The 16,055-nt window shown below is 48.8% G+C and overlaps 1 protein-coding gene across 3 annotated transcripts in view; it reads left to right on the top strand.

Annotated features, from left to right (window-relative positions):
* CASS4 (Cas scaffold protein family member 4) overlaps positions 1–16,055 on the top strand; it is a 41,164-nt gene that overhangs the window by 22,119 nt on the left and 2,990 nt on the right. For 2 of the 3 annotated variants that reach the window (XM_081196133.1, XM_081196134.1), the window contains exons 2-5: positions 1,872–2,297; positions 11,029–11,127; positions 13,134–13,283; positions 14,267–15,634. In XM_081196133.1, the coding sequence (XP_081052259.1) occupies positions 1,872–2,297; positions 11,029–11,127; positions 13,134–13,283; positions 14,267–15,634 (2,043 nt within the window). Of the gene's footprint in view, positions 1–1,871; positions 2,298–7,361; positions 7,546–11,028; positions 11,128–13,133; positions 13,284–14,266; positions 15,635–16,055 lie in introns of those variants that run through there. The other variant, XM_081196135.1, reaches the window with a different exon arrangement.

Below are 16,055 nucleotides of genomic sequence, written 5' to 3'. Positions count from 1 at the left end.
ATTGCCTGCTTCTATATGTTGCTGATTCAATGTATTTTATTAATGTGATATTTTATAAAAAAATTCCTTCCAGTAGCACCTTAAAGACCAACTAAGTTAGTTCTTGGTATGAGCTTTCGTGTGCATGCACACTTATTTTGACTATGGCAGACCAACACGGCTACCTATCTGTGATATTTTATAGCACTGTTATTTTTGTTGTATAGGCAACGGCCGTTTTGTGTGGGGTTGTATTCCTGACCCTCATGCGCATCGGCAGAGCATACATAAACCCACCCTGCCCCGTCCTGTTACACCCCCATCCTTCCAATTTCGGGGTGGCATCGATGCACGGTGGCACACATTTTGGACAAGTGTAAAACGGTTGTTGCCTGTATAATGTTTCCATGCCATGTCTTCCCACATTTGGACCATACAGTGAAGGGCGGACTGCAAATAAGATAAATAAAATAACATACACTTTCATATAGATAGTTATTTCATCATCTGAGCCCTTGCCCGTAGTCTTGATCATTGCCTTATGCCTAGCCTCTTTCTGGGGCTGGGTGTTCATCAATATGCGGATGATACCCAGCTCTACCTCTCTTTCAAATCAGAACCAGTGAAGGCGGTGAAGATCCTGTGTGAGTGTCTGGAGGCAGTTGGAGGGTGGATGGTGGCTAACAGATTGAGGGTGAATCCTGACAAGACAGAAGTACTGTTTTGGGGGGACAGGGGGCGGGCCGGTGTAAGGGATTCCCTGGTCCTGAATGGGGTAACCGTGCCCCTGAAGGACCAGGTGCACAGCCTGGGAGTCATTTTGGACTCACAGCTGTCCATGGAGGTCAATTCTGTGTCCAGGGCAGCTGTTTACCAGCTCCATCTGGTAGGCTGGCTGAAACCCTACCTGCCCGCGGACTGCCTCGCGAGGGTGGTGCATGCTCTGGTTATCTCCCGCTTGGACTACTGCAATGTTCTCTACGTGGGGCTACCTTTGAAGGTGACCCGGAAACTACAACTAATTCAGAATGCGGCAGCTAGACTAGTGACTGGGAGCGGCCACCGAGACCACATAACACCGGTCTTGAAAGACCTACATTGGCTCCCAGTACGTTTCCGAGCACAATTCAAAGTGTTGGTGCTGACCTTTAAAGCCCTAAACAGCCTCGGTCCAGTATATCTGAAGGAGCGTCTCCACCCCCATCGTTCTACCCAGATGCTGAGGTCCAGCGCTGAGGGCCTTCTGGTGGTACCCTCACTGTGAGAAGCCAAGTTACAGGGAACCAGGCAGAGGGCCTTCTCGGTGGTGGCACCTGCCCACCCTCCCACCAGATGTGAAAGAGAAAAACAACTACCAGACTTTTAGAAGACATCTGAAGGCAGCCCTGTTTGGGGAAGCTTTTAATGTTTGATGTATTAAAGGTACCCCTGCCCGTACGGGCCAGTCGTGTCCGACTCTAGGGTTGTGCGCTCATCTCACTTAAGAGGCCGGGAGCCAGCGCTGTCCGGAGACACTTCCGGGTCACGTGGCCAGCATGACAAAGCTGATCTGGCGAGCCAGCACCAGCGCAGCACACGGAAACGCCGTTTACCTTCCCGCTATAAAGCGGTACCTATTTATCTACTTGCACTTAAGGGTGCTTTCGAACTGCTAGGTGGGCAGGAGCTGGGACCGAAAGACGGGAGCTCACCCCGCCGTGGGGATTCAAACCGCCGACCATACGATCGGCAAGTCCTAGGCACTGAGGTTTTACCCACAGCACCACCCGCGTCCCTGTATGATGTATTACGTTATTATAATATGTTGTTGGAAGCCGCCCAGAGTGGCTGAGGAAGCCCAGCCAGATGGGCGGGGTATAAATAATAAATTTTTATTATTTTATTATTTCCAGAACACCTTGGCAAAAGCGTTGTACGACAACAAAGCAGAGTGTCCAGATGAGCTCGCCTTCCGCCGGGGAGACATCCTGACGGTTCTTGATCAGAATCTCCTCGGAAGCGAGGGTTGGTGGAAATGTTCGCTTCATGGAAAGCAAGGCATGGCGCCTGCAAATCGCCTCCAGCTCCTGACCACTTTACAGGCTCCTCTCTCCATCCAGCCTGGCTCCCCAGGACCGCCAACCATGCCACGGACTGTCTACCAGGTTCCTTCTGGGCGTAGGCCTCCTGTGCCACTACCCATCTATGAAAAAATGGACGGCTGGATTATGCCTCCTCCTCCTTCCTCTGCTCCTTACCCGCTGACACCGGAAGTTTACCAAGTGCCAGCAATGGCGGCTATACTGCTCAGTGAAAAGACCCAAAGTTCATCGGACCAGGTAAAAAGGCAAGCAAACCCTAAAAGAGGAAAGTGGGGAGCAAACAGGCACTGAGGTTGGCCCACAATATAGTGTGGTGTTTTGTTTTGTCTCACCCACCTTCTCTCTGTCTCCCCCTCCCCTTAAACACACACATTCTGAAGTTTTTTATTAAGTTTTCCAAAATTCCACACATACATTTCAATACATAATAAAAGCTTTCCCCCCTGACTTCCCACCCCCTTTTCCATAGTGTTTGTGTTTCTCTCCCTCTGTTGCATCCTGTCTTCTATCTCTTAAAGTTTGGCATAACTACTGTAATCTTTAATCCTGATTTTCAGTAGACCATCTCCTGCCTGCTGCTGGTAGAGGTGCTCTTGCAAAGAATGAACCCAGGAAGTTGCCTTATACTGAGTCAGACCATTGGTCCATCTAGATTGCTATTAACTGCACTGACCGGCAGTGGCTCTTTGGGATTTTAGGGAGGGTTCTCTCCCAGCTCCACCAGGGATTGAAGCTTGGATTAAAGGTAAAGGGACCCCTGACCATTAGGTCCAGTCATGGCCGACTCTGGGGTTGCAGTGCTCATCTCGCTTTATTGGCTGAGGGAGCCAGCGTACAGCTTCCGGGTCATGTGTCCAGCATGACTAAGCCGCTTCTGGCGAACCAGAGCAGCACATGGAAATGGTGTTTACCTTCCTGCCGGAGCGGTACCTATTTATCTACTTGCACTTTGACGTACGGTACTTTTGAACTGCTAGGTGGGCAGGAGCAGGGACCGAGCAACGGGAGCTCACCCTGTTGTGGGGATTCAAATCACCAACCTTCTGATCGACAAGTCCTAGGCTCTGTGGTTTAACCCACAACACCAGCTTGGATTATGTGCATGCAAAACAGATTCTACTGCTGGGCTACGGCCCTTCTCCTGGCCTAGGTGGACATAGGTACAATTTAACTAGGGCAGGGATATATGGAGGTGTTAATGGGACTCTGTTCTGGCAAGGGACAGGCCGTGGCTCAGTGGCACAGCATCTCCTTTGTATGCCGAAGTTTCCAAGTTCAAACCCTGGCATCTCCAGATAGGACGAAGAGAAATCCCCACCTAAAGCCCAAGGTAGAACAGCAATGGTGAACAAAGGGCTGAATTCAGTCGTCTGTCTGGCCCTTGGGCTCTCCCCAGACCACACCTCCTCCTCAGCTAAACCCCTTCTCCACAGGCAACACTCCTTTGGCTTTTGCCTGACTAGAATGTATCTTTGAACTCTGGTAATGCTTCTTGCCTTCCTGGTTGGAGAACACAGAGGGATGTGTGGTTAAATTTACATACATTGCTCCACCCACTGCTATGGGTGGCCCTGCCCACCTCCGACATGTGGCCCCTGGAAGGTTTCCTAGAAGAGTTCCCCAATCCTGGTGTAGACAGTACTAAGACAGATGGACCAATAGTCTCTGAATCTGCATGAAACAGTTTCCTATGTAGTTGTTATCATAAGTCCAGGTTTCAGTCATTTTCTTCTGAAGGGAAAAGCAGAAGGACTCAGGGGATGGTTGGTGGTGAGATTACCAGGCTACAGAAGCAACTCCTCCATTAACCTGAAGATGACTTTTGATGACATGTCAAGGCTTCTCTCCCATCCTGAAAGGCCTCCTGAGTACCTCAGAAATTCTGGAAGAATAGCTGGAAGCCCTTAGGTTCAGGCCCCCTCTACGCTATGCAATGGTAGCTCAGGTTACATAAGTTTCAGGTTACATACGCTTCAGGTTACATACACTTCAGGTTACAGCAGTGGCGTAGCGTGGGTTGTCAGCACCCGGGGCAAGGCAAGTAATTTGCGTCCCCTAACCCGTGGATTTGCACCCCCTAACCCTAACCCCCAGATGTTGCGCCCGGTGCGGCCGGCCCCCCCGCACCCCCCACGCTACGCCACTGGGTTACAGACTCCGCTAACCCAGAAATAGTGCTTTAGGTTAAGAACTTTGCTTCAGGGTGAGAACAGAAATTGTGCTCCAGCGGCGCAGCGGCAGCAGGAGGCCCCATTAGCTAAAGTGGTGCTTCAGGTTAAGAACGGACCTCCGGAATGAATTAAGTTCTTAACCTGAGGTACCACTGTACATTGAAAGCAGTATTGTACCACCTTAAGAAGTCATGGCTTCCTCCCCCCAAAGAATTCTGGAAACTGCTAGAGTTGTTAGGAGACCCCCTATTCCTCCCAGAGAGCTACAACCCCCCCCCCCAATATATAAATATGAATCATCATTGTTATTATAATAACATTTATTGGTTGCTTTATAAAGTGAAATTCAACACATAAAAGCAATTTAAAACCAAAAAATAAAATAAAACAATGAACAATGCAAAAAACATAAAATACTCATCAAGCAACATATTGCTAAAGACAAGTCCTACCTTTCCAGGCACATCTCCCTGGAAAGAGCATTACAGAGGAGCGTTACAGAGAAAAGGCAGGTTCTCTGCATCCCCCTCAGGTAGGGCACACAGAAAAGGGTCTCTCATGAAGACTGCAGGGTCCAGACTGGTTCATATAGGGAGAGGTGGTCCTTGAGGCATTGCGGCCTTGAGTTGTATAAGGCTTTCATGGTCAAAACCCAGCACTTTGAATTGCACCTGGAAGCTAATTGGTAGTTAAGTAAAAACAAGATGGATTGCTGCTCGCCACTTCAGAAGCATATGCCTTCTTTGGCCCACTGATACCTCAACTTTCCCAGAGGCATTTGGCTGACCCCAACTGGAGACACACTGGCAAAGTAGATGCAACTTAGCCTGATTGAGTTTAGCAGTTCTTCATCTTCCTAGGTAAAGGTAAAGGGACCCCTGACCATTAGGTCCAGTCGTGACCGACTCTGGGGTTGCGGCGCTCATCTCGCTTTATTGGCCGAGGGAGCCGGCGTACAGCTTCCAGGTCATGTGGCCAGCATGACTAAGCCGCTTCTGGCGAACCAGAGCAGCACACGGAAACACCGTTTACCTTCCCGCCAGAGCGGTACCTATTTATCTACTTGCACTTTGATGTGCTTTCGAACTGCTAGGTTGGCAGGAGCAGGGACCGAGCAACGGGAGCTCACCCCGTCGTGGGGATTCGAACCATGACCTTCTGATCGGCAAGTCCTAGGCTCTGTGGATTAACCCACAGCGCCACCCACATCCATGCTTCATCTTCCTAAACGTCTTTAAATGCTGAAAAAGAGCAAGTAACTGAAACTGTCTCACCTAACCCTTTATGAGTTCTTTGAAACAGGTAGCTAAAAAAACCCACAATCTTGAGCACTGGAAGTTCTCTGGGATTACGTCGTACCCTGCATCACAGTTGTCGCTACAAAGGACAAATGTGCCGCAGCAATTCAACACAACACACACCAGCACACACACACTTAAAGAACGTGGAGGGTGAATGGCCCCAGCTGGGTGCAGGAATAGAAACAGGGTAGTCCAAATTGCAGGGAGACAGCTGGCGGGTGATCAGCTGTTCCCCAAGCAGCCGGCCAAAACCTTTGCCATTCTGCTTGAGACTCTTAATACAGAATCTGTCTGAGGAAGACTCACTTGCGTACGCCCCAATCTTTAAGCTTCTATAGTGGAAATCTCCACTATTCCAGCAACACTTTCCCTAAAAACAGGAGTCAATTCACACACGACAGTGAGGGTATAGCCTTCTGCATGAGTGTATTAAATGACTGAAGAAGGAGCCTCAACATTCAGTATAATCACAGTGATGCTGCCATCCATAGGTTGTGTTAAGTTGTGGGTGAACATATCAGACGACACAGCGATTCTTCAAACAGCTCTTGGTTATTCACAGGCCAGAACAGAACTGAACTGAAGGGTTCAGCCAGCCTGCTTATATAGAGCTCCACTACAACGCAACAGTAACCACTTTCTGTAACTATCCAATCACCGAACGTCACTTTCAATCCCTTATTTGCATATGTGGACCTGAGTGAAAACTATCTACAGTATCCCCCTGCTGGCCCAGAGTGAGAACTTCACTACATAGCACCTTGAGTTGAAAGGAGCATGTAGGTAGGCACTCGGTGTGATCATGACCCCCCCCCCCAGTTGAACAGATGCTCCTTTCCCACATGTCCCATTCAAAGGACATTGAGAGGTGGGGCTGGTGCAATGGGGCAGAGCCAGTGGGGTGCAGTCCCACCCCTTCCACATGCTTAAGTTTGTACGTAGAAGCACGCACACTGCCACAACACCCTTGATATCCATGTCCAAGAATGCTAGATTAGGCAGGGTTGCTGATAATTTTTCAGGTCCAGAAGATTCAAAGTTATTGGGTTGGTTTTTGAATCATGACTCTAACCATTGGATTCTCTCCCCGCACCCCCGGATGCAGCTATAGAGGAAAATATACTGACTGTGGGTTGTACCCAGTGGTAGCTCTGAACTAGTGGAAATGCTTCCATCAGTACAGGACAAGGTACCCCATTCTCACCAGTCCTCCCTGACAATTGCAGCTCTCTGTGCCATAATCCTTGGATTGGGGGGGGGCACAGGGGCTGCACATGGTGGGAAGAATCAGTGAAAATCCGGTGCCCAGCACCATTGGATACAGCCCGCTATTCCAACCAGTTGCTCAGGATATTGTAAACTGGATCCTGATAGCTGGGTGCTGGCCTTTCCTTTTAAAAATGCGGTTTGAAATGTGGTCGATTGCACACATTTAGTTTTTCGCCGGTTCCCTGTAACTTATGGTTCTCCTCCGTCAACCTCTTGCACCCTTTGGCTGTCTATCACAACATTTCCATCTCAGGGGATGGAGCTTGCTTTGCCCCTGAATCAATACTTTCCTAGGAAGTCTTTGGTAGCCTTCTGGGCAGCTGAAAAAATGCCTTTTAGAGGCGACCTGCCCATGGAGTGTTGCCAGTGGCCCTGGGAAGGGACCTCCCTTCCGTTTCACAGCCTTTCTGATCTTTTTCGTGTTGTAATACTTCTAACCTCGCCTGGAAACTTCCTGGGGTGACACACTTGGTGTTCCAGTGTTGCAATCTGTTGACAAAATTGGGTGGTGTGCGGAGGGTATGAACTGCTTCAGAATAGGTAGACGCACTGCGTTTACAAGGCAGATTTCCTTGCCGCTAGCAACTCAGAAGTTTGAGTGGTTTTTCTCTGGAATGGTCATACTTTCCAACATCTCTCTGAAGAAACACATGCCAGGGTTTTGCTTGTAAGCACCTTCAAGGGAGTGGCGCAACACCTGCTTTCCATGCAGAAGGTTCCAGATTCAGTCCCTGGCATCTCCAGGTAAGGCTAGAAATATCCGCTTTCTGAAACCCTGGAAAACTGCCGCCAGACTCCATCAATACTGAGCTAGATGGATTCATGTTCTGACTCAGTGTAAGGCAGCTGCTTATGTTCCTGTCTGTGTCTATTCTTGTCAAAGCTGGCTCCAGGTTTGAGGGGGCCAAGTGCTCTCTGGGCCTTCACCTGCATTGGTGGGCTCACCTGGTGAGCTTACCTGGTGGCAGCAGATGCAGCAGTGCTCTGATCAGACTCTTTTAAACTAGAGCATAAAGGAAATGGGGCAGTCTCTTTTATTTGGTTCTCATTTTAATAGCACTTTAGTGTGAAGTGTTTTAATAGAATTATAGTGGTTCACGGTCGCAACATCTCGGCAGTGTGGCCGCTAACATTGATATGTGTGCTGGTCCCGGGGGGACGGACGGGGCGTGCGGCATGGTCTGAGTCTGGTCCTAGGTCAAGGGTATGGAGGCTGTCCGTCAAGGGCGAAGTGGGGTCCAAGGCAAGGAGCAGGGCATGGTCAGGAACTCTGGAAGAGCAGGACAGGGTGCTGTCAAGAACAGGTTACCAGCGATGTTGCTCCCGCAACCTGGGACTGGGCTGACTGCCCTTTATCTGCCCCGAGGCATAGGGCGGCCCAGGCCCACAGCTGACTCGCCTCCCCTGGCCTTAAGGCGAGCACTCCTCCTGCGAGAACTTAGTTCCCTTCGCCTCTCTGCCCTGAGCCTCTGCAGCTCCGGAGAGACTGGAGGGTTACTGGACCCAGAGGCAACGTCACCTTCCCCTGACAGGGCTGGGAGAGGAGCACCTGCAGACAATGGGTCCTTGATCACCTCCAGAGCCAGAGCAGATTCAGCTGGTGTCTGCTCCTGAGGATCCGGCACAGGTGAGGGCCCTTTAGGTTAATAATAATAATAATAATAATAATTTATTATTTGTACCCCGCCCATCTGGCTGGGTTTCCCCAGCCACTCTGGGCGGCTTCCATAGAAACCAAAAAAACACTAAAATAGCATACATTAAAAACTTCCCTGAACGGGGCTGCCTTAAGATGTCTTCTGAATGTCAGGTAGTTGTTTATCGTTTTGACATCTGATGGGAGGGCGTTCCACAGGGCGGGCGCCACTATCAAAAAGGCCCTCTGCCTGGATCCCTGTAGCTTTGCTTCTCGCCATGAGGGAACCGCCAGAAGGCCCTCGGCGCTGGACCTCAGCGTCCGGGCAGAACGATGGGGGTGGAGACGCTCCTTCAGGTATACTGGGCCGAGGCCGTTTAGGGCTTTAAAGGTCAACACCAGCACTTTGAATTGTGCTCGGAAACGTACTGGGAGCCAATGTAGGTCTTTCAAGACCAGTGTTATGTGGTCTCGGCGGCTGCCCCCAGTCACCAGTCTAGCTGCCGCATTCTGGATTAGCTGTAGTTTCCGAGTCACCTTCAAAGGTAGCCCCACGTAGAGCGCATTGCAGTAGTCCAAGCAGGAGATAACTAGAGCATGCACCACTCTGGCGAGACAGTCCACGGGCAGGTAGGGTCTCAGCCTGCGTACCAGGTGGAGTTGGTAGACAGCTGCCCTGGATACAGAATTAACCTGTGCCTCCATGGACAGCTGTGAGTCCAAAATGACTCCCAGGCTACGCACCTGGTCCTTCAGGGGCACAGTTACCCCATTCAGGACCAGGGAGTCCTCCACACCAGCCCGCCTCCTGTCCCCCAAGAACAGTACTTCTGTCTTGTCAGGATTCAACTTCAATCCATTAGCCGCCATCCATCCAGGTTCAAGCCCCTGCCCCAGCTCAGCCGGCCCTGGACGCGGAGACTCCTGTGCAGGCTGGGATTCCTCAGGTTCAGCATCTGAATCGGATTCCCAGGCCATCACAATACGTTTCTGATGTAAAACTCTGGGTGAGAGAATAGCTTTCCCAAAAGACATACATTATTACCGTTCTATTCCAACTGACCAGATTTTTCTATAGGAGTAAACATGGCGGCTGAGTGGGGATCTTAGAGGGACTGGGCTTACCTCGCCTGTCCTCCCCTCTAGGGTTTATAGCACTCCTGTCTTTACAGTTTCTCCTGTCTTTACAGCCATCTGTTTTGTCAGATGGCAGTGGTGGTTGCTCGTGAGTAACCAGGCAGGACTCAGACCTGTCTTTTACAGGATTTATTTTGGCGCAAACTATTTACAGTGCAGAGCCACAAGTTCATGTCTGCCTCAATCGCTAGCAGAATCCGGGAGTGGTTGTTCCCTGGACCTCCCCCAACATAACAGTCTCGTTACTCCCAGCCTTTTCCTTCCCTCTTTGCGCTTTAGACTTCTGCACAGGGTGGGCGACGTAAGGGGCGTGCTTCTCTCCTAGCCGGCTTGGCCAGAAGCGGTGCTGAGGCTCCCTGCAGCATCCTCTGGTCCTTTTACCTCTTCCCCACTGGAGGTGGGGCATTCCTCATCACTTCGCAAGATTTCCGGAGGCTCCCTGTAACACAACTGCCCCTCTGTTTCCCGCCCCTGTTCCAATGGCAGTTCCCTGACATGTTTGGAGAAAATACAGTGGTGCCCCGCAAGACGAATGCCTCGCAAGACGGAAAACCCGCTAGACGAAAGGGTTTTCCGTTTTGGAGGTGCTTCGCAAAACGAATTTCCTATGGGCTTGCTTGGCAAGACGACAATGTCTTGCGAGTTCCTGCTGGGTTTTTTCCCTCCCCCCTTTTTCTAAGCCGCTAAGCCGCTTATCAGCTGATCCGATCAGCAGATAAGCCGCTAAAAGCCGCTAATAGCGCTAATAGCGCTAATCCTTCAATGGGCTTGCTTCGCAAGACAAAAAAACCGCTAGACGAAGAGAATCACAGAATGGATTCTTTTCGTCTTGCGAGGCACCACTGTAGCAGGACCTCTCCTGGCTTCTCTTCACTGGATTTTAATCTTGGATGCCTACCCCCTCCAATAAGCAGCTTGGTGGCACAGATCATTGTTTACTAATCAGTGATTATAGTGCAGTGCAGTGCAGTGCAGCACAGCGCAGTGCAGCACAGTGTAGTGTAGTGTAGTACTATCTGTCTTGTCTTGTCTTGTCTTGTCTTGTCTTGTCTTGTCTTGTATTATAGAAACCCGCCAGACAAAAATGACCAAAATGGGAAATCATTGTTCAAAGAACAATCTCATTCCGCGGACACCTCTGTGGCCAGGAGTGCCTATTTACCAGCTTCATAGTCCATGCATTAGTAATCTCAGGACTAGAGTACTGCATTGAGCTTTAGTCAGGGCTGGCCTTGGACGTAGTCTGGAACCTCCAGCAAGTGCAGAATGCAGCGGCTAGACTGCTGGTGGAGCAGGTGGCTGGCAGCATGCGACGCGTCTGCTAAAACATATGCACTGGCTGCTCACATGCTCCTGGGCCAGCTCAAAAATAGACTGACAATAGCTACTGATCTTTATAAAATGTTCACAGATCCTGTAACCTCTTTTCAATTTCTTCATTGTTTTCTTCCCAGCACCTCTACACTCTTCCCAGAGCAACCTGGGCATCATCAATGGAGAAAAAAAGTGATATATATGACGTCCCATCGCCGCAGCATCATGTATTCACACAGGTGAGGCCCTCTGCCTTGATTGATATGGCTATCAGGTAACAACAGGCAGTCAGTTAAACATCATTGCCAGCTATCCTTCTAAAAAAAAACAACTGGGGGGAAATGTTTCACGGCCCAGTAGTGTGTGGAGATCTACCAGCTGAAGACCAAGCAGCTAGTTAGTGCCTGTGACAACACAGGGGTCAGATAACATGCTCTCCTTTCCCTGCCTTATTTTCAGACAAGCTTTTCTTTTAAAGTCGTCTTCTCTTTGTAGAGGCTGAGCATTCCTTGCTATGCCACAGCATTGAGTAGATCCATATTTTAATTCAGATCTCCGGAAATATGTTTATTAAGCCACTCTGCCATCTAGTGCTCGTTCTTTTTCAGTGTGCCATTATAATGCAATCAGATTTTTTTTGACAGTACAGAAATGACCAGGAGCCATGCAGATCCCTCTAACTCCACCAGTGAAATTCCTGCCAAGCCGCTCGCTGGGGTTTTATATGTTTGCACATTTGTCTTTGCAGTCAAAAGTGCTAGTGTTGTTGCTGGCAATCTTCTGTTTCTGGGGACAATGGAGGAGTAAGCCTTTGTGGGTGAAGTCAAACTGTTGGAAGGTTGTGGCGCCTGCTGTGGCTGTAGAAACCGATATGGGACAGACATGTTTTGTTGCAGCTGGGGCAGATGAAGGCATCCAGCTGTGCTGCTGCAGATGCACCCTGGCCTTTCTTCTCTGTGAAACTCCCAGTAGTCATTCCTCCTCCTGTCACTGCTATGGAGACGTGACCTGACTGCCTGTCTCCAGGCACTGCAGTGGTCTGCAAGGGATTCCCACATGGAAGGGTTGATGTTGACAGCCTTCATGTCACATTTGCAGACACTAATTTAAAAAAAATTAAACACTGAGATGTTAGTGTTAGTCTGGGCTATGCACAATCTAGATTGTGGAGGTCAGTGACTGGGAAGCAGGAACAGTCAATGGCGCCTAAGGTATACCAAACAGAAGGCCAAACCCCTGCTGTTCATACCAGGCTTGGCCAATTGAGAGTCTCGCTACTACTTTCCAATAGTGGGGGCCTATTCTTTTCTGACTGTGAGACATAAACAAAACACTTGGCTAGATCCCAGCCCCTACTTCCTGGGAGTCCCTGATAGGTTGGCACCAGGACTGACAACATGCTTAGCATGGTATTCCCTGATATGCCTTTTTCTACGCCATAGCCCTTGTCCCACTGTCTTACCCAACAGCAGCAGTCCTCATGAGGCAGGTACCATTTTAAAGGTAAAAGGTAAAAGGTAAAAGGTAAAGGGACCCCTGACCATTAGGTCCAGTCATGGCCGACTCTGAGGTTGTGGCGCTCATCTCGCTTTATTGGCCGAGGGAGCCGGCGTACAGCTTCCGGGTCATGTGGCCAGCATGACTAAGCCGCTTCTGGCGAGTCAGAGCAGCGCACGGAAATGCCGTTTACCTTCCCGCTAGAGCAGTACCTATTTATCTACTTGCACTTTGACGTGCTTTTGAACTGCTAGGTTGTCAGGAGCAGGGACCGAGCAACGGGAGCTCACCCCATCACGGGGATTCGAACCGCCGACCTTCTGATCGGCAAGTCCTAGGCTCTGTGGTTTAACCCACAGCGCCACCCGCATCCCTAGGTACCATTTTAACATCCCACAACATTCCAGTGCAGTGTATGGCAATGTTAAAGTGATGCCAGGACAGGCATCAGTTCTGGGCCCTCCGCAGAAGACTGATGCTTCAGTATGGTAATACCAGGCCTGATCCCTGACATTAAAACCTCTTCTAAATATTACACAGTTGCATTCACAGAGTTACAGAAAATGGCATAAGGACTACTCCTGTTCTTTTCTCTCTCTACGTCTTTCAATTTGGGGAGACTTAGGGAGACTCGTAACAACCAAATCCAAAGAACTTCTGTGCATGCATTGAAAGAAATGTATACAATGATTCCTCCAGCGCTGTTGGTAAAGCATACAGATTAATTTCTTTTTAACCATTTAACTAGGGTCTTGCCACACCACCCTCTTCCAGAAAGGGCTCCAAACTATTCCCCTCCAAAGAATGCTACCTGGGAACAGCACAGCAGCTTTACGATATCCCGCTGAGCCCAGAAAAGCCACGAACTCACACACTGCAAGAGTCTTCCTTAGAAAATGTAAGTGCAGCGTACTTTGTTGTGTGGATCATGAAGCTTTGTCATTCTCTGTCAGTCATTCTGCTCTTATCATGGGGACCTGGTTGTGGATGGGCTGAACTGGCGTGTGACTTCTACAAAACCCGGGTCCTTCAGGTCAGTTGCCAGCTATCCTTCTAAAAAAAGGTTGAAGGGAGAACAAGAGGTTGGCTACTACCTCCAATGTTGGCTTGCAGATACAGGCAGCTGCAAATCTGAGGAGGCACTGGATGGAGCCTCTCCCCTGTTGGTGGCCATCTTGGGCTTCCTTGGTGTCAAGCTGCTGCTAGCGACTCCTAGCCCAGGAATGTACAAAGACAAGGAACGGTTCTTACCATCTGCTTTTTATTCAGTATTTACAGAGACAGGCTATAGAACCCAGTCTCTTGGATCATGGCGTTGTCCCGAGTGAATCTTCACCCTCCGCTCCCCCACTTCCTCATTTGTCAATCTCATCATCTCTCCTACTGGTGCTGTTACGTGCCCTATGTATTTGAGCTCTTTGCTCTCCTACTTTCAAGGCTCGCCGGGTTCTGGGATGGGGATGTCTGCAACACCTTCTAAAGACATTGTGTCTGTCAGCTGCCGCCCCACTGGTCCTTCTTCCTCCTCTCCCACTATTTCCCAACTTTCCCCCTCATCTGCCTCTGAGCTGTGACCTCTGTTGTAAATCTAAACTGTCTTCCTCTTGCTCCTCCCCGGAAGGGTCAAGCTGGGGAGGTGGTCTCCATCATTCCTCCCCTGCCCAATCCCTGACACTTGGCTGAACAACGCTACAAGCAGCATTGGGGGGGGGGGGTCTGAGCCTAGTGCATTTTTTGAGTTTTTGTTATGTTCGTATTGTTTCATTTGGTTTTAAAATTGCTAGCATGGGATTCTGTTTTTTCTCTTTCGTACACTGCTTTGAGTTTGCAGAAGTGGAATAAAATTGCAATTGTAATAGCATGCATTTTGCTGTTTTCCAGGTGTATGTCATTCCCACACCACTTTCAAGAGAACGTGACGTTATAGAAAGAGGGCCTCAAGGAAAGCATCCGGGTCCTTACAATACTTTGCCAAACCTTCGGAAATCAGAATGGATCTATGATATACCTGTGTCACCTGAAAAAGCAGGGTTAAACTCAGCTCTTCAGAATCGTTCGGCAAATATACATGCGTTTTATGATATACCACCAACGAGGCTCGATTCTGGTACGCAGAAAATCCTGCCAACAAATAATGAAGTCAAACTGGTAACTTCAGAAGTATATGATGTTCCACCTGTACAAAGGAAACTAACTCTTCCAGAAATTCCTCTGTATGACATACCATCCACACATGAAGCCTTAGTGCAGCGTCAGAATGGTAACTACGATGTTCCTTTGGGTGCTCTGTCCTCCATGATTGAAAAGGAGAGCCATCAACAGACTGTCTATGATATACCAAGAGGAAAGCCTGTCGTTTCGTCTCAAAAGAAAGAAAACACACAGAGTCCTAATTCTGGAGACCACACATATGTTTTCCCTCTACCACATTACACAGATAGCAAACGAGACCAAGATCGATTGTCTGTTTCCAGTGTGGACAGCAGAACCAGCACCATATCAACATTGTCAAGCTCTTCTACTGAGTCCTGTTCATCTGCAGCATCCTCATCTGCCCCTTCTTCATCATCAGAAGAACCCGCTAAAGAAGCAACAATGGAACTTGAGTTTGCCATAGAAACACTGACTAAACTCCAGCATAGCGTGTCCAGTTCAATTGCAAGTCTCATGATCTTTGTGAGCAGCAGATGGAGGTACCAAGAACACCTGGAGGGAAACCTTGAGGAAATCCACCGGGCGGTTGACCACATAAGGGTCTCGTTGGGAGAATTCTTGGACTTTGCTAGAGCCATTGAAGGAAACTCTGCTCGGTCCTCGGACAGTAAACTTCATGCAAGAGTTAAAAAGCAGCTGAATATCCTCACGGACTCATTTCAGATGCTGGTGGAAACGAGAGAGGCCTTGAATAACTGCAAATGGTCGCTCGATGTTCTAGTCATTGAGAAGCCTCAGAACAACCCGGACGATCTGGATCGGTTTGTTATGATTGCTCGCACCATTCCAGATGACATCAAGAGATTTGCATCTATCATCATAGCTAACGGGAAGCTACTTTTCAGAAAGAACTGCAAAGAGAAAGAAGGCAAGGAATGGAGAGTTGGTGCAGAGCATGAAATAATTAAGCCCGGAGCTGAACATCGGGTAGATTCTCTTTTAAGACATATTTTAGATAAGCCAAAAGAAAATAGCCCATGTCTGGAGAAAGCAAAAGCTGCCAACACTGAAGTTTGTGATTATAGTCAGCAACAGGTCAGTAGGGCTTTGATATACATGCACAATATCATGCCTTTCATTCTAGATTAATTAAACTAGAATACCTACCACTCCAATTTTGAACGTACGGACTTTAATTAAAAAATTAATATGCCTTTCAGTCCAAGATTATTGAAGCAGATAACATACGACAAAAGACCATATTGAAAATCACAAAAATAGAATAAACAGAAAGGGTAAAATACTAAGAAATGTAGTGACAATGGAAGCTAGGTGGAATGAAAAATGTCTATGTGTCTTTACCCGTAGCTAAGAGGTTTATCATCTTACTTGCATGCAGAAGGTACCATGTTTGATCCCTAGCATCTCCCGGTAGGGCGAGGAGGGACTCCTGCCTAAAACCCTGGAGAGCTGCTGCCAATCAGTGTAGACAATACTGAACAAGATGGAACAATGT

This window comes from Podarcis bocagei (assembly GCF_964188305.1).
Source record: "Podarcis bocagei genome assembly, chromosome: 5".
NCBI lineage: Eukaryota > Metazoa > Chordata > Lepidosauria > Squamata > Lacertidae > Podarcis > Podarcis bocagei.
The sequence above is the reverse complement of the archived record's forward strand: the minus strand, read 5'-3'. Positions and strand labels throughout refer to the sequence as shown.